Source organism: Sus scrofa, chromosome 2 (genome assembly GCF_054392235.1).
Source record: "Sus scrofa isolate SSC_HxYL_T2T_F1_AM1 chromosome 2, Sscrofa_HxYL_maternal_Yorkshire_Landrace_v2.0, whole genome shotgun sequence".
NCBI lineage: Eukaryota > Metazoa > Chordata > Mammalia > Artiodactyla > Suidae > Sus > Sus scrofa.
In genome coordinates this window covers 1,197,681-1,216,434 of record NC_139384.1, presented here as the reverse complement: position 1 = coordinate 1,216,434, position 18,754 = coordinate 1,197,681, and the positions used below count along the sequence as shown (strand labels likewise).

Genomic DNA, 18,754 nt, shown 5'->3' with positions numbered 1-18,754 from the left:
GGTAGGTCATGGTCTCTGAGACCGGACTTTGTGACACAGCCACGTTCCTGAGGGTGGGGCTCAGGGGCTCTGTGCTGGGTGCTTGTGAGTCAGATTTGGGGACAGGTGGGGGCACGTACTCCAAGGGGAGCAGTCTCGGTCAGGATGGGGCAGAGTAGGGGCCCCTGAGGCTGAGGGATCGCCTGGACCTGGTAGATTCTCAGGAGGATGGGGCTGTGAGGGTGGCCTGGGGGCTGGGGTCTTGGCCAAGGTCAGACCTAGGGCCTGATGCTTGGGTGGGGCCTGGGTGAGGTGCACCTGGCTCAAGGAGGGACTGCAGCTGGGGTCCTGGGGGCTGGGAGGGCCAGAGACTCAAGAAGGATTAAGAATCCCACACCTGGGCACCTACCCAGAGAAAGCCACGAAAAGACACATGTACTCCAATGCTCACTGCAGCACTATTTACAATAGCCGAGACATGCAAACAACCTAAATGTCCAGGGACAGAGGCGTGGATAAAGATATGGTCCAGGAGTTCCCGTCGTCACTCAGTCGTTAACAAATCCGACTAGGAACCATGAGGCTGCGGGTTCCATCCCTGCTCTTGCTCAGTGGGTTAAGGATCCAGCGTTTCTGTGAGCTGCGGTGTAGGTCTCAGATGCAGCTCAGATCCCACGTTGCTGTGGCTGTGGCAAAGGTCAGCAGCTACAGCTCCGATGAGACCCCTGGCCTGGGAAGCCCCATATGCCGCGGGAGCGGCCCTAGAAAAGGAAAAAAAAAAAAAAAAAAAAGATGTGGTCCATATACACAATGGAATATTGCTCACCCGTTAAAAGGAAAGAAATAACAGCATTTGCAGCAACGTGGATGGGCCTAGAAATTATCATGCTAAGTGAAGTCAGTCAGACAGTGAGAGGCCAACATCAAATGCTCTCACTTACATGTGGAATCTCAACAAAAGAACAGAGTGGACTTCTTTGCAGAACAGATACTGACTCACAGACTTGGAAAAACTTAGGGTTTCCAAAGGAGACAGCTTGGGGGCTGGGGGGATGCACGGACGGTTTGGGATGGACATGCTATAAAACTGGGTTGTGATGACCGCTATCAATGTAATACAATTCACTGAGTAATAAAAAAAAGAAGGGTTAAGGGCCCCGGAGGGGGCTTGGTTAGGGGCGGGGCTGTGGGGGCAGGTAGGGCTGCGCTGGGCCTGAGGACCCGCCCGGTAGCGGAGGACAGGCCGGAGGCACCTGGGCTCCGTGGGCAGAGGGGCTTGGTGAGGCTCGGACGCCCACTGGGGCTGGGACTTGGGGAGGGGCGGGGACCGAGGTGCGGACCGCGGAGCCGGAGACGCAACAGGCGGTCCTGGGGGAAGGGGTGGAGGGGAGCGGAGGGAGAGCGCGGGAGGAGGGGGCCTCCCATGGGCAGGCAGAGGGGAGGGCTCGGAGGGGCCTCGGGGGCTCAGCGGCAGGGAGGGGCCGGGAGACGCGCGGGGCGCGGCACCTGCAGGGGGTCGGGCGCTGGAGGGGAGCCCATCCGGGCCGGCCCTGCCTCCGGGGGGCTCCAGCCGGCGCCGGCGGCCCCCACCCAGCGGGCGGGAGGAGGCGGGGAGGTGGCTGCGCCGGCCGCCGCCGCCGTCGCCGTGAGTCAGGCTTGGGCTGCAGCGGGCGGCCGGCCTGGCGCTGCGGAGGGAGCGCAGGCAGCGGAGGAGCAGCGCCGCCCGCCCCGCGCCCCTCCCCGCCCGCCGCCCCGCGCGCTCCCCACGCCGCGGTCGGGCCGCCGGGACGCCGAGCGGCGGGACAGCCAGCGACCCGCGGGACGGCGGAAGGACGCGCGCGGCGCGGCGCAGGGTCGGGCCCGCGGGCCGAGGAGTCGCCAGTAGGTGAGGGCGCGCCGACCCGGCGGCTGCGGCAGAGCGGGGCGGGGGGCGCGGGAGGCTCGGCGCCGCGGTGGGGGAGTGTTCCTTTCGCGGAGGGTCCCTGTGCTCCGGCTCCCGGCCAGGGGCGGGTGGCTCCCGGCGAGCGCGCGCGCGCTTGGGGTCCCGGCGGCGGCACCTTGGGCCGGCTTGGGGGCGGGGCGATGCGCGCGCGGTCGGAGCCCCGGCGGCCGCCGGGTGCCTCGTCTGGCGGCTGTGTCGGAGCCTCTGCCCCTGTTGTGTGAGTGTCACAGTGCGAGGCCGTTTTCCGGGCGGCGTCTCTGAGCGCTCGGTGTGTGCCGGGGTCTGGAGGGCCCTGCGGTGGCGCTGGCGATTGTGCCCGATGTGTCAGCGGGCGCCAGCGTGCAGGTGCCACGGAGAGCTCTGCTCCTTGTGCCAGTGACTGAGGCCGTGTCATTGTGGGTCTGCGTGCCCTGTGAGCGCGGGGCTGTCTGGGGTGCTGATTGCTCTGTTTACCGCAAAAGCCTGCCAGTCGGGGAGCTGTGGGGAGTGTGGGGGTGTTGCTGTTGTGTGTCAGTGGGTGAATGTTTGTGCGCAGATGGCAAAGTGACGAAAAGCCCCCGAAGTCCCTGCCAAGGCTGCTGCGAGGGCTTTGGCATCAGCAGTGGCTGGGGCGGGTGGGGGAGGCAGGCCGGCAGCTGGCTCCCTCCGCAGGGACTCCCGCGTCCTCTGGGGCTGTTGATGTGGCCGCGGGGGTGGGTGGGGGCGTGCTTTAGGGGCCAGGATGGCCCAGAGCGTGGGTAGGACCGGGCTCATTCTTCCTCTCCCCCTCCCTGCAGGCCCAGGGCCCCGGCCAGTACCCAGCCCCGCTGGGAGCCCGGCCAGCACCACGGACAGCACCCAGGAAGCCCGGGTCCCCCTGGACGGGGCCTTCTGGATCCCCAGGCCCCCGGCAGGTTCGCCCAAGGGCTGTTTCGCGTGCGTGTCCAAGCCCCCCGCCCTGCAGGCTCCAGCGGCCCCCGCCCCTGAGCCGTCGGCCTCGCCGCCCATGGCACCCACCCTGTTCCCCATGGAGTCCAAGAGCAGCAAGGCGGACAGCGTGCGGGCCGCGGGCGCCCCCCAGGCCTGCAAGCACCTGGCGGAGAAGAAGACCATGACCAACCCCGCGACGGTCATTGAGGTGTACCCGGACACCACGGAGGTGAACGACTACTACCTGTGGTCCATCTTCAACTTCGTCTACCTCAACTTCTGCTGCCTGGGCTTCATCGCCCTGGCCTACTCCCTCAAAGTGAGCGGGGGCCGGGGGGAGGGCGGGGGCTGCGGCACCAAGGCGCCCAGGGCTGCAGCAGGGGCGGGGGCGGGGCTGAGGGATAGAAGGGGGGGACCCAGCGAGACAGGGGTGTCGCCCAGCTGGGGGCCGGCCAGAAGCGCCCGTCCATCCCCGTCCTGAGCCGGGGAGCCTTGCAGGGGGTCTTGGCAGGGCTTGGGGGCCTCAGGGCCAGCGTCTCTGCACGGCCAGCTTGGTCCTTGGGGTGGGGACCAGGACTCAATGTCCTGTCCCGGTGGGCGGGGGATGTGGGGGTCAGACCTGGGTGAAGCTACCCCGGGCACGCAGGATGGAGACAGCGCGGAGGAGAGGAGGCCCTGGAACCCTTCCCCCAGTGACGTCATTGCTGGAGACCTTCTTGTCCCAGCCCCTGGCAGGGACCTGAGGCCAGGCGGGCACTCAAAGGGAGGCTGAGACAGACAGACGGCGGTGCTGACCACCAGCCATTGCTCTGCCTCTCCCCTCATGTGCAGTTTCTAGAAGGTCTGCCCCGGGGGGGTGGGGGCAGGGGCAGGAGCATGTCCCAGACGCCCTGACTCTGTGCCCTGAGTGCTTACCACTTTCAGAAGCCCCTTGCTGCCGTGGCAGGAGCTGGCCAGGAGCAGAGCAGAGGGCCAGGCAGACAGGACCGCGTCCCCCAGGCGCAGTGGAGAGAAGTGGACCCAGATGGCGGGAGGGGGGCGGTGGTCCAGTCTCACATGGGGCGGGAGGGCCGTGCGATGTGTGAGGACAGAAGAGCTAAAGCATCAGGAAGGGGGTAGATGGGACTCCCCACCCTCGGCCACCGGAAGGGCTTGGCTCACATCCCCCGGATTGTCACTTTTCCTGAGCCCAGTCTGAGTGGCCAAGGGCAGCGCATTTTCCTGGCTGCAGCTGCCCGGCGGGGTGGGGGCTGGGCCCGAGAGGCTGGGGGACGGGCCGATGGGACAGCCCGGCCACAGTGCATCTTTGAGCCCTGGCTGCCCCGGCGTCACACACACTGACCACCTGGCCTTCCCATCCTCCTCCTGGTCAGCGCCACTGTCACCCACTGCCCTTCACGCCTTCCTCTTCAGGCCCGTGTACCCAGCCCTGGGCTCTGCCACACAGCACTGTGTGAGTATGGGCACGTGTGCATGAGTGTGTTGCATCTGTCTGCATGTAGGTGTGAGCATGCATGTGTAACTGTGTGTGTGTGTGTGCAGGAGTTGTGTAAGTGTGAGAGTCCATTGTAACTGTGTGTGCGTGTGTGGGTGTGCACGCGTGTGTTATGTGTATAGGAGTGTTGTGTGCATGTGACTGCACACGTGGGTGTGTGCATGTTTGTGTGTGCTGCCGAGGCCACAGAGGCAGAGGCCCTGGAAACTGGGGGTCAAGCCTCTGGCTCCCCGGCCAGTGCCAAGCAGAGGGCCCAGTGGCCCGGGCAGCTGGCGGGGCCCTGACTCCCCGTGCCCTCTTGCCAGGCCCTGCCAGTAGCCTGTGGACATGGGTCGGGCTGTGCGGGCTCTTGGGGGCGGCCGGCTGGCACAGGGCAGGGCCATCTGCTGTGGGTTGTAGGTAGGTCACAGATTCGGAATGGGGCAGCGTTCGTGCTGAGGTGGGGGTGGAAGCCGGTGCCTCTGAGAGACCCAGGGGCCTCGCTGGGCCTCGAGCCTGGGCTGCACCCCCGCATCCTTGCTGGGAGTTAGTGAGAGCAGAGAGGCTTGGGCTTACCTGGGAGGGGTGCGCCAGGCAAGCTGCCTCCATCCCCAGCAAGGGGGGCGAGCAGAACTGGCTGGCACGGGCTCCCACGCCTGGGAATTCGTCCATCTGTCCATCCAGCTGCACCTACATCGTTTGCAGCCAGTCATGGGCACTTCCAAGGGCACCTGACGGCCCTGGGGTCAGGAGGCCTTGGCTAAAGCCCCGCGTGGTCCCTGAAGAGCCCTGAGCCACCTCGATTCACTGAGCCTGTTCCCCTATCCATGCACAAAACACAGCAAAACAGAAGACTCAGGGGAGTCCTGTGTCCCCACCTGTCCCCATAGGTCCCTCCACGCACTCCGTCCCCACGGCCCATTCAGTTCAGTGCAGGCCGGGCCTGCACGGCCTGGTGTCCAGGGAGGCGCAGACACAGAAGGCCAGTTCTCTGTCCATGCAGTCTGCACAGCTGCTCACAGTGACCCCAGCTGCCCAGTCTTGACCTGGAGACGTCCAGCCTCCTCACCTTGGCCTCCGAGGGCCTGCATGACCCACTTTCAGCCCTCTCCTAGCCTCACCAAACGTCCCCCACGACGTCCTGTGAGCACGCCAGGCTGCCCGGGGCCCTCAGCCTGAGGCCTTCGTGAGGCCTGGCCTCCTTCCTGCCAGAGTCTCCACCAGGCCCCTCCCATCAGAGACCCCCCACCCCATCACAGCCGCCAGCCCACCAGACCCAAGGCCACGCTGACCAAGGTAGCGGTCAGAGGATGTTGGAAGGATGAGGGGATGGACCGAGGGCACGTAGCAAGAGGAACACCTCACTCCGGGTTTGGGGTGGGCTTGGGGTCAGGCCCGGACACCTCCAGGGGCAGCATTTCCCCTGGGCCTGATGGGGGGTGAGGGCCAGGAAGTCCAGATGGCGAAAAGGACATTGACTGAGCGACAAGGCTGGAGCACTTGGGGGGAACAGCAAGGCCTCCCTCCTCTGCGGGGGCAGAAGAAGATGGTCCGGGAAAGGCTGACAGAAGCCCTGCAGTGAAAGACGGGACTCCATGGGAGGGGGTGGGGGACACGGAGGGGAGAGGTGATCAGAGCCGTGAACTCTGCCATCAGTCGGGGCAAGGAGACGAGAGGCCCAGAGGCAGAGAGGGGAGGGTCAGGTGTGGTGGTCTAGGCGAGAGGGCGTGTGGCTTGAACCCGGACGGGGATGGCGGCAGGGGAGGGGGAGCAGGTGTCAGGAGGACATGGCAGCCGCTCAGTTTGGGGTCGGTGACAGGACGGTCAGAAGGAAGAGATTAGGAGAAGGATACTGTTCTTTGTGTACATAACTGCCCACTGACTCCTTTCACCCATCCATTCACCTATTCACTTGTCCTCACATCCGTCCATCCATCCACGCCTCTATCCATCCCTGTACGTATCCATCCATCCACCCACCCACTCACCCATCCATCCATTATCCATCCATCTAACCATACATCTGTCCATCCATCCACCCACCCACCCACCCATCCATCCATCCATTATCCATCCGTCTAACCATCCATCCGTCCATCCATCCATCCACCCACCTATCATCACTCACCCATCCACTCATCTCCATGTCCACCCACCCATCCATCCATCCATTATCCATCCATCTAACCATACATCTGTCCAACCATCCATCCACCCACCCATCCATCCATCTCCCATAGATGTTAGTCCATCCTTCTTTATTCCCTTCAACTCATCCAAGTAGCACCCGACCCTCTAGTCGTCTGTATATGTTCATAAACTTCGTCTTCCCCTTCCCACTGTGCCCATCCCATTCCCGCCTGTCTCATACATCAGTTCACTCACCTGTTCATCCAACCTCATTTTCTCAGTAAGTTCCCCCCAGCTCCTCTTGTCAATCATCCTTCCATCCTCTATCCCAACATGTCAACACATCTATTCATCCTTCAAGTCATCTGCCATCCCTGATTTCCACTGCCCTCTGGCTAAACCACCCTCTTCTATTCCTCGTGTGCCTCTCTTCACACTAATCCCTATTGATTTGCACACTTCTACGCCTCAACTCACCTCGTCCATCCGTGTAATCTATCCACTATTATTTTTTCTATTTTCTCTCCCATCTTATGCATCCATGTATCCAACTACTCATGGATCCATTGACTCACAGTCTTGTCTTCCCTTTCCGTCTTTCCTTCCACCCCACATGCTGAATTTACCTCTCCACGCATCCTTCCATCTGTCCATCCACCCATCCTTCCATCTGTCCATCCACGCATCCATCCTTCCGTCTCTCCATCTGTGCTCACCACTGTATCCATGGATTTCAGCCATCCGTCCACCTGCCTGCCCACACATCCTCCCGTTTTCCCATCAAGACTCTATTCACCCGTCTCTGCATTCACGTACTCACTTTTCTCCCACCTCACTCCTGATCCCCTTGGCTTTTTCCTTTCGTCCCCGACCACTGTCCATCTGCACACCCACACACCTGTTCATCTCTCTCCCCTCCCACTGGTCTTTTTACCTGTATCTCCTTCCCTCTCCCCTTTCTTCCAACTATTTCCTCCCCAGTGACGCATCCATCTATCTACCCACCTACTCGGTTCATCATTCTTCCATCTTCTCTGCCTCCTTCTACCCACCTCTTCCACCTTCCATGTATCCCACGTAGCCAAACCCCGAATGGTTTGTGATGGCTCTGGTTTGTAGCATGGGTTTGAGTCCTGAGACCTTAAGTTAGCACATCTCTCTGTGCCTCATTCCCTCCTCGTAAAAGTGGGGATGTCCCCACCTGAGATTGTTGTGGAGAAGATGAACCCAGTTGATACCGTGTACTGCTCTCTGCGTCGCACCGAGCCCATAGCCATTTGTTTATTATTATTTTTATTGTTCTTCCCTAATCCGTCTTCCTCCGTTCTTACCTCCCATCACTTCTCCCCTTCACCCGCCCTGGATATGATTCTGCCTGGTCATCCATTCGCCAGAATATGTGTCCATCGGCTTCATTCAAACACCCATTCCTTTCTCAGCTCTCTGCCTCTCCGACCATTTTCCCACCCTCTGTTTCCTGTTCTCTCCTTTCTTCCCTTACTCACTTTCATTACCCATCCACCAATTTATTAATGCAGGTGTTGATGACAATGTGCTTCTCTCTCGTCTGTCTTCTTCCCAGCTTTCTCGTGCTTTCTCTCGGGTACCCAGGCGTCTCTGCCACGCCCTGTACCCTGTTTCCTACTCATATCCCACTCTTCTTTCCTCCAGCACTTTCCTCCGTCACTGTACTTTATTTAGTTCATCCAGTCGTCCATCCATCCGTCCAGACGCCTTCTCATTTCTCATTTTCTCTTTTCTTCGGCCCATCTACGCACCCCATACCTTCTTTCCGCCTCCTGTTAATTCCTCTGTCCACCCACTGTAACCCGGTTCCTCCAGCTCTTTCCCAGACCTATCTGCTCCGTTCATCCACCTTCTCTTTCTATCTAGCGACCCACACACCCTCATGGACTTGTTTCATCTTCTCTTTTCTCCTCTCCTGCCTTTCCTCGCCTACCTCCAGCCGTCAGTTTCCCTCTGTCCCTATATTCATCCTTCTTCCTCACCTGCACTATCAGGCCGGCCCACCCTCTTCCGCTCCTTCCCTCCCTTCCTTGCATATAATCATCATATCCATTCTTCAAACTCTCAAGTCAATCACCTTGTCGTCAATTCGTTAGAAATTCCCAGCATCCTTCCACTCTTGTCCCACAAACAATAAATACTCATCTGATGCCCAGTAAGTGGCAAAGCAACATGCTTGTGGGTCCCGCCCATGAGGAGCTTGCATTCTGGAGGTGGGGGGGGGGTGTCGGACAATAACGAAACCCACACCGGCGCATGTCAGGTGGCGCTGTCAGCTTGGAAGCCTGGAGGAAGCCTGGTCGGGGCAAGGTGGGGCGCTCATTTGCATAGAGTGGACGGGGAAGGCCTCTCTGATGAGATGATGTTGGAGCGTCAGCCTGAATTCCCTCACGAAGGAGCCATACATGCGTCTGAGAAGCACGTTCCGAGAAAAAGGACCAGGTTTTGTAAAAGCCCTGAGGCACGGTCAGGTTCAGGGGCCAGGGTGGCTGGAATGGGAGTGAGCCCAGGAGATGGGTCCAGAGAGCTGGCGAAGGGGCCAGACCACCGACATCTTGGAAGTCGCAGCTGGGCTTTCGGTTTTGCTTTGAGTGACATCTCTGGTGAATTCAGTGCTGCGTGGCTTACGCCGAAAAGGAGGGCTCTGGCTGCTGGCGGAGAAGAGCCTCCAAGGCTGCGCGGGAGCGGGGGCGTGGGAGACCAGACCGAGGGCGGTTGCCTTAGTCCAGCCTCGGTGCACAGGGTAGGTGTGGAGAGGTCAAATAGTTTGTAAGAAAAGTCACCCGACTGTCCTGATGGATTGGACGCGGGGCGAGGGAAGATAGAGGAGCTCCAAAGATGACTCCGAGGATATTCATCTCATCGGTCGGAAGAATGGAGGTGCCATTTCTAGCTGAGGAAGGCGGTGGGGGAGCAGGCTTGCGAGGGGAAGACCCTCACTCCCCTTGTCCACCCACCAGCGCACACACGCACCTGCCACCCCATCAACTACCTACCCGTCCATTTCCTCTCCATAAAGTCTACCCATGTTCGTTCTTTCCAGCACCTCACCTCCGTGCAGTGAAGCATCCCTCCCTTCTTTTATCCGTCAATTTACCAAGCTCACGCGTCTACTCATTCCACCATCCGTCTTTTTCCTGTTCTTCCGCTGTTTACCCACCATCCTCATCCGTTGCTCCGTCCATCTACCCACCCACCCAGCTGTCCACCCAATCTCTTTTTCTTTCCTGGATTCATCTATTTCCTCCCTTGCTCATTAATTGTTGTAGTGGTGGTAACAACAAGCCAGCAAATAACAATAACCACGAGATAAGAGCAATGATTAACTGGGCTCTCGGTACATTTTAGGCACGGTTCTAAGCCCTCTCCTCTCATGATTTAATATTTTACTTAATGACAGCCCCTATGAAACGGGGACATCCACACCCTTATATTCCACAGAAGAGGAGACAGAGAGACACAAAGCGCCACCAGGTTCCTGTCTCAGACCCTTTGCTTCTCATCGCTGCACAACTCTGGTCGTCACCGTGTCTGTTCATCCGCTCATCTCTTCCTCTCTGCTCACCCTCTCGCACCTGCTATCCCTCTCTCTTTGTTCATTGTCCATCCAGCCATGCAGGCTTCCTTTCAGCTCTTCTTTGTTCTTGCTGCCTGCTCTTTCTAGTACAGCTCATCCTTCATCCGCTAAACCTCCCACCCTCTCTCCACTTCTTCTCACAACCACGTGTCCACCGCACTGTCCACCCACACTGTCCCTCCGGTCCTCCGAGGACCACCTGTGCATTTCCGTCTCTCCGTCTCTTCCTGCCCTTCGTTCATGCTTCTCATTCATCCACCTCCACATTAAGTTGCCCATCCACCGGTTGTGAAGAGGCCCTCCCTTCCCGCTGTCCCTTCTGCTAAGGACGTGTGTGTCTAATCGTGTCTGTCACACAGGCAGCTGTTGAGCTGGTATCACCCCGCCCCACCCGTCCTGCCTCCTCTTCTCACGCGTGGTCCGTCTGCCCGCCCCGCGAACATACACGTGTACGGAGGCGCTGGCCGCCGTCTACCCTCTGCACAGCCGCCCCTATTTCTTCCTTTCCTGTCTCAGTGGACTAACCAGCCGTCCAGCCAGCAGTCTGTCCCTCTCTGCTCGCCTCTCCCCTTGGATCCTGGATCCAGCCGTCACCGCCCATCCACCTCTGCACCCGCCCTGCCAGGCGCCAGCGCCTCCCCCTCCGTCCAGCCCGCCTCTCCCACCCTCCGCTTCCCCTCCCGCCCCCCCTTCTACTTTTTTTTCTTTATTTGGCTGCCCTGCTGCGTCTGGAGTTCCCAGGCCAGGGATCAGATCCGAGCTGCGGTTGCGACCTAAGCCACAGCGGCAGGAACGCCAGATCCTTAACGCGTTGTGCCAGGCCAGGAATCGAACCTGCGTCCCAGGGCTCCCACGACGCCACCAATCCTGCTGCACCACGGGGGGGGGGGGCTCCATCCTTGTCCTTTTGTGCTGCTCTTCTCAGCCTGCTTTCCCGGTTGCCCCTTTCCTCCCAGGTCTTTGAACGCCGGGGTGGCCTTGCCCTCGTCTTCCTCTGCCCTCACCCCTTGGTGCCTTTATCTGGTCTCCTGCCTCTCAGTGGGGCCTCCATCCTGCTGCCTCTCCAGTTTATAGCTCTCCCTAGACCTCGCCCTTGGCCTCTAGACCCACGTAAAACACACCTCCTCAAGATGTCCAGCTGCGTGTCTGAAGCCTCTCTAGCTTAATGTTTGGTTGATTTCTTAACCAGATTGGAAGTTTTATTTCTTTTTTTTCTTTTTTTTTTTTTTTTGTCTTTTGTCTTTTTGTTGTTGTTGTTGTTGTTGTTGCTATTTCTTGGGCCGCTCCCACAGCATATGGAGGTTCCCAGGCTAGGGGTCAAATCGGAGCTGCAGCCACTGGCCTACGCCAGAGCCACAGCAACGCGGGATCCGAGCCGCGTCTGCAACCTACACCACAGCTCACGGCAACGCCGGATCATTAACCCACTGAGCAAGGCCAGCGATCGAACCCGCAACCTCATGGTTCCTAGTCGGATTCGTTAACCACTGCGCCACGACGGGAACTCCAGAAGTTTTATTTCTTAACACGTTACAAATCAAACTACTGAAGGAGGCACAGGTACGCGCCTCCCGAGGTCTTCCGCTTATTTCAACTTCCTTATTTCAGTAGATGAAACCAAAAAGCCTGGAAGTCATCTCAGCTTCCATTCTTGTTTTTGAAAATATCGACTTCCACATCCTCTGACCCCAGCAAACCCTGCTGGCTCTGGATCTTGAAAAGAGACCCAGAAGAAGGTCGGCTTTTCCCACCTCCGCTGCTCCTGCCCCGGGGCAGCCTGCTGTGGTCACTCACTGGACTCTTCTCTGCCTTTGTCCAGCCTCTGCCCCTTCAAGCTCTTCTGTGCACAGAATGCAGAATTACCAGCTCACAATATGCCAGAACCTGCCTTTTTTTTCTGCTAAAAGGCGCTGCCTCAGCCCCACGCAATCTGCTCCCTGGCCGTTTCCTCTCTGACCTCAGTGCTCTTCCCCTCCTGGCCCTTCAGTGTCCCCCCCCCACTCCCCCCCCCCCGGGCCGCTGGTTGTTCCTCAGAGCACAGACACGTCCCACTGCAGAGCTTTGTGCTCTGAGACCTACTTCCCCACAGATGAGCACGTGGGCTTTGCTCAAATGTCCCCATGCCACCGGTTCTTTTCCGGGCACCCACCTCCCTCGTGCCCGCTGCCCCAGGTCCTCTCCAGTTCCTCTCCCTCCCTTCCTGCCTTCCTTCCTTCCTTTCTTTCTTTCTTTCTTTTTCTTTTTTTTTTTTTTTTACTTTTTAGGGCTGCACCTGCAGCGTGTGGAGGTTCCCAGGTTAGGGGTCCAATCCGAGCTGGAGCTGCCGGCCTACACCACAGCCACAGCCGTATGGGGTCCCAGCCACATCTGCGACCTGCACCACAACGCGTATCAATGCCGGATCCTTATCTACGGAGCGAGGCCAGGGATCGAACCTGCATCCTCATGGATGCTAGTTGGGTTCTTAACCTGCTGAGCCACGATGGGAACTCCCTCCAGTCCTCTTTCTAACACATTTATCACCTCGTATATATTTTACTTATTTATCGTGTTCGCATTCTGTGTCCTCTCCCTAAATGTAAGCTCCATGAGGACAGGGGACTGAGTTTTGTTCCCTGACGAACACCCGGGACCTAGAACAGCAACAGCACAGAGCAGGCACTGAATAAACGCTGCCTGCTCGAGGTCGTGGATCCAGCGCCCGGCCCTGCCGTCGTCTGTACTGTCATCTACCCAGTCACCTCCCTCTCTTCCGTGTACCTGCCCCCCCACCCCACCACCATGCCTTCCCGTATCCATCTCCCCATCCCACCCGTCGAGTCCCGTCGATGCCCAGAAACGCACTTTCCCGACCAGCCCAGCACTCCCGTGTCTGCCTGTCCCAGCAATTCAGCACTTAGGTCAAAACCCGCCTGTCTCCCTGTCCTGTCCTCAGACATGTATTTCCGTACCCATCCATCCACCTGTCCAACTTGCCCAGCACGTCTTCACAAACGCGTCTACTCGCCAGTCCCGCCCGTCCAGCATCCATTCCTTTAGCCTCTGGTGTACCTGTTCATCACGCAACGTACGTTTGTGTATCTCTCCACCTGGCGTACCTTTACCTGTCCGTCTATGTCCCACTCCGCATGCATTCGGCGCCCATCCTCTCATGCTCGTCTGCGGACTGGTCCTGCCCCTCTGGCAGGCGCTGGCGCATCCATCGCCTTTCCCTCCCAGCCAGCCTCTGTCCCAGCGTCCGTTTCCCTGTGTGTCACGTGCCTTCAGCAAGCCGTCGTATGTCCTCCCTCCTCATCATCCATCGCCGTCCCCGTCATCCGGTCACCTGTTCGGCCGTCTCCTCTACAAGCAGCCAGCAGCCCCGTCCATTCAGGGACCCGTGTTCCCTCCAGCTTCCTTCGCTCCACTCCTCCGTCCACATCCAGCATCCAGCCCTGTCATTTCTTTTTCCTCATCCCACGTACCCAACCAAGAAGCCATGACCACGGGTTTATTCTTAAATCCATCAGCACTGTCTTAACATGAGAAAGCCAATGCATATAACTTACTACGTAATGGATTAGAGAGGAAACATGTTTATCTCATGGAGAGTTTTGTAAATGTGGTGTTATTCCTCTGATAATAAAACGAGCACTGTCCCGAGGAGCCAGCTTTACGATTAAGACTGAGAGTAGGCCACCCGTTACCGCCTGTGCTCTTCAGCACCGTTCTGGACGTCTTTGCTTCCATTATGCAAGGGCTTGCTCTGAACCAGACGCTATGCTACTGCTTTCCGTCCATCAACACACTGAGTCCTTTCAACAACCCTCTGTGGTAGGTACAACTGTTATCTTCCTGTTACAGATGACAATACTTGCTAAGATTATGCAGCCTATGGTTGGCAAAATTAGGATTCAAATCCAAGCAGTGAGGGTATGGCATCTGTTCTCTTAACCACTGTGTTAGAGGAGTTCCCGTTGTGGCGCAGTGGTTAACAAATCCGACTAGGAACCATGAGGTTGCGGGTTCGATCCCTGGCCTTGCTCCGTGGGTTAAAGATCCGGCGTTGCCGTGAGCTGTGGTGTAGGTCACAGACGCAGCTCAGATCCCGCGTTGCTGTGGCTCTGGTGTCGACCAGTGGCTACAGCTCCGATTAGACCCCTAGCCTGGGAACCTCCACATGCCGCAGGAACAGCCCTAAAAATGGCAAAAAGACAAAAAAAAAAAAAATACCACTGCGTTTGTTATAGATTCTAGGAGTAAAGCCTTAAAGGAGGAACTAGAATTTCATTTACAGCCCGTCTGAGTCTTTGCGTAGAAAACTTAGTCACTTGTCACAGTTGATTAATACTGTAGTTGAGCTGTATGCAAAATCAATCCATAAAAGTTGGTTGGATTTTTTTTTCTTTTTTTTGTCTTTTTAGGGCCGTACCTGCGGCATATGGAGGTTCCCAGGCTAGGAGTCAATCAGAGCTGCAGCTGCCGGCCTACACCACGGCCACAGCCATGCAGGATCCACGCCGCATCTGCAACCTACACCACAGCTCATGGCAACGCCGGATCCTTAAACCACTGAGCAAGGCCAGGGATCAAATCTGTGTCCTCGTGGATACTAGTTGGTTTTGTTTCCACTGAGCCACGACGGGAACTCCGTTAGTTGAATTTTTATGTACCAGCAAGGGTCAGTTAGAAATGTAATCTTAGCCATTGCCATCTAATGACAACCAAGATAAACAGACGAAGCCTAAATCTGGCAAAAGATACAATAGCTCTTTGTGCAGAGAATTATAAATTTTTATTTTAATGAAAACATCACATAAGACCTAAATAAGTAGGTACTACACCATGCCCTCATCAAGGAAGGTGAATCTCAGAGAAGATGTGGGTTCTCTCTGAAATCACCAGAAGAAAAGTGCCACAGGGGCATAGCTCCCTGGTTCCTCAGTGTCTGCTCCTTTTCCTTGTCATGCTCTCCGCTCTGCACAGCCTGCCTTCAGTCAGCCAGTTGTCCTCATCCTCCCAGCCCCTCCGTCCGCAGCTGGACCCTCACCTCTCTGTCTTCTCCCGCTTCCTCTGTTTCCTCTGCCATTTACCCTCCTCTGCCTGTCCACCCAGCCACCCCCACCTTCCTGCCCACCCATATACCCACCCAATTAGCTACCCATCTATTCTCCCATACATCTGCAGACCCCAACCCCTGGGCAGACAGACCTAAGTGAGTCCTCTGTCCGCCCAACCCCGCCTCCTGCCTTTTGTCCATCCATCCATCATCCATCATCCATCCATCCATCCATCCATCATCCATCCATCCATCCATCCATCATCCATCCATCCATCATCCATCCATCATCCATCATCCATCCATCCATCATCCATCCATCCTCCATCCATCCATCCATCATCCATCATCCATCCGTCCGTCATCCATCCATCCATCATCCATCATCCATCCATCCATCATCCATCATCCATCCATCATCCATCATCCATCCATCTATCCATCCTCCATCCATCCATCCTCCATCCATCATCCATCTGTCATCCATCCATCATCCATCCATCATCCATCCATCCATCCATCCTCCATCCATCCATTATCCATCCATCATCCACCCATCCATCATCCATCCATCATCCATCCCATCCGTCATCCATCCATCCATCCATCATCCATCCATCCATCCATCATCCATCATCCATCCATCATCCATCCATCCGTCATCATCCATCATCCATCCGTCATCCATCATCCATCATCCATCATCCATCCATCCATCCGTCATCATCCATCATCCATCCATCATCCATCATCCATCCATCCATCCATCATCCATCCATCATCCATCTGTCATCCATCATCCATCATCTATCCATCATCCATCATCCATCCATCCATCCGTCATCATCCATCATCCATCTGTCATCCATCCATCATCCATCATCCATCCATCCATCCATCATCCATCATCCATCTGTCATCCATCCATCCGTCATCCATCCGTCATCCATCATCCATCATCTATCCATCATCCATCCATCCATCCATCATCCATCCATCATCCATCATCCATCCATCATCCATCATCCATCCATCCATCCATCATCCATCATCCATCTGTCATCCATCCATCCGTCATCCATCCGTCATCCATCATCCATCATCTATCCATCATCCATCCATCCATCCATCCATCATCCATCCATCATCCATCATCCATCCATCATCCATCCACCAATCTGCTGATGCAAAGACCTTCTCTCTCTGCCTCACTCATCTCTCTCCTTCCTCCTTCTCATCCTCTTCATGTTCTTTGCCTTCTGCTTGTAGCTCAGACATGCATTTCTTTGGACCTTGTGGAAGGAGAGGGGACTCCTCAGACCCGGCCTGGCTGTGGGTGGCACACCTCCACAGCCATCTCCTCACAGCTGGAGGACCTTGGGAGCTGGCTCCATGGGCCACCATCTGCCAGGCTTACTGGGCCCCAGCCCACTCCCCTCACCTTAAGATCCTGTCCTGTCCCAGAGACCAGGGGCGTGCACCACAGACAGAGTGTGTATCCTTGGGGAAGCCCAGTGAATTTTAAATTAGGTGGGACCCACCTGATTAGGACAAGCCAGTATTGCTCTGTTGCTCAATAATATAACTTTTCCTGATACCACTTCCTCTTTCATTTTATTTATTTATTCCCCAGCCTCACTGAGATAGAATTGATCTGCGACGTGTCCTGAGTTTAGGGTGTGCAACGTGATGACATGATACGTGCATAGATCGGGGATGGTTTCCACGATGGGCTTTAGTTAACACTCCGTCGCTTCGCATAATTAGCTGCTCTTTTTTTTTTGGTGGTAAGAACGTCAAAGACCTACTCTCTTAGCAACCATCAACTATGTAATACAATATTCATAACAATCCATTTCACTTTAAATGATTTTATATTTAGTTTCAAAAAAAAGTTTTTTTTTTTCAAGTTTCAAAAAAAAAGTTTCAAAAAAAAACAAACCCCAGAAAGAATTCCTGGCTCCCCTTCAGCCCACGTCCCAGTGCTGACGGGTTACTAATTGGCCTTTTTTACTCTCCCTCCATAAACCTGGGTTCTTTGTTTTTTTTGTTTTTTGTTTTTTTTGTTTTTTTTTTTTTGTCTTTTTGCTATTTCTTTGGGCCACTCCCGTGGCATATGGAGATTCCCAGTCTAGGGGTCTAATCGGAGCTGTAGCCACCGGCCTACGCCAGAACCACAGCAACGCAGGATCCAAGCCGCGTCTGCAACCTACACCACAGCTCACGGCAACACCAGATCCTTAACCCACTGAGCAGGGGCAGGGATCGAACCCGCAACCTCATGGTTCCTAGTTGGATTCGTTAACCGCTGCGCCATGACGGGAACTCCTGGGTTCTTTGTTTTGTAAACTCTTTGAGGGTAAGTTTCCGACCTGAGGCTGGCACCCCCTGCCCCCTCCCACGCACTTTTCCACGCAGCAAGGGCGACCTCATGCAGCAGCTCCCCACGGCTGTCGGGGACAGGGGACGGGAGATTGACCCGGGCTTGGGGCTATACCCGCTGGGGCCATCTGCCCTCCTGCCCCCAGGCCTGGCCCGTGTCTGCCCTCCCGGCTGCTGGACTCATCTCGTGCCTCTGGCTTCAGGTTCGGGACAAGAAGCTCCTCAACGACCTGAACGGAGCCGTGGAGGACGCCAAGACAGCCCGGCTGTTCAACATCACCAGCTCTGCCCTGGCGGCCTCCTGCATCATTCTTGTCTTCATCTTCCTGCGGTACCCGCTCACCGACTACTAGGCCCCGACGGCACCGCAGCCTGGAGACCAAGAGCCGAGGTTCATTTTTGTGTCTGATGCGCTGCCGGCTGCCGGGAGGCCAGGGCAGAGCAGGGCGCCCGCCGGGGACCCCCGAGCCGTGAGCCCAGCACCGAGGCCATCAGAAGCTTCGTACAGTAATTATCAGGCGGCGAGCCTCCTGCCAGCCCACCCTCTGGCCTCCTGGTCCTCGCCTGTGTCTGGGGGGCCCGGGGGACTCTCCCTGTGCTGCTGCACCCTGGCTTCCAGTGGCTGCCCTCCCTGCCTGCCTGTGCCCCCCAGGCTCCTGGGGCCCCTCAGATCTGACCCCCAGCAAGAAGGGCTTCTGTAGGAGCTTCCCAGAGAAGCTCTGGGGGTGCTGCCAGCACCTGGGGACGTACCCCACCCTCCCTGACCCCCCCCCCTCCAAGCTGTGACCCTGCTCAGAGCTCTTGTATCTGTGAACTTCCAATAAAACACCTGCCCAGCTCTGGCCCAGCTCCTATCCCTCCCTGGGCAGTGGGGCAGGGGGTGGATTTGGGGGCTTTGAGAACCCCCGGTGGGCACTTCCTGGTGGTCCAGGGTGCCCAGCACTGCATGCAGCTGACTTTCCATTACCAATGTGACCTTCTGGCAGATGTGCAAGACAGAATGGAGTGGGGGGGCTTTTGGTGGAGGGTGCCCCCAACCCAAGACCCCATGGGGGTCAGGAAGGCTCCCTGATGTGGGAGGAGGGGTGGGCATCGCTGCACACCCACCCCCAGCATTAGAGCAAAGAAAGCACTGCTTTCACCAGGGGGCAGCACCCTGGCCAGTCCTTGCTCATCGTGGGTCCTGGGACCTGGGCCACTTCCTCCACTTCACTCCTACCTGCTTTTCCTCCCCCATGAGGGGACACGGCTTTCCCGTTTCTCCCAGGTGCTGTGCGCATCACCGGGGGGAGAACA

The 18,754-nt window shown here is 57.2% G+C and overlaps 1 protein-coding gene across 6 annotated transcripts; it reads left to right on the top strand.

The window, feature by feature from the left end:
* Positions 1–1,189: 1,189 nt before the first annotated feature.
* IFITM10 (interferon induced transmembrane protein 10) lies at positions 1,190–18,300 on the top strand. 6 transcript variants are annotated; one of them, XM_085009855.1, is made up of 4 exons: positions 1,190–1,258; positions 2,698–3,149; positions 4,244–4,283; positions 17,662–18,003. In XM_085009855.1, exons 2-4 carry the CDS (start codon positions 2,907–2,909, stop codon positions 17,865–17,867), a joined length of 489 nt encoding a protein of 162 aa, XP_084865981.1. In that variant the 5' UTR covers positions 1,190–1,258; positions 2,698–2,906; the 3' UTR covers positions 17,868–18,003. The 6 variants fall into 6 exon arrangements, with proteins under 6 accessions (XP_084865981.1, XP_084865977.1, XP_084865978.1 ...); XM_085009851.1 differs by lacking the exon at positions 1,190–1,258 and adding an exon at positions 1,749–1,864; XM_085009852.1 differs by lacking the exon at positions 1,190–1,258 and adding an exon at positions 1,753–1,860.
* Positions 18,301–18,754: the final 454 nt, after the last annotated feature.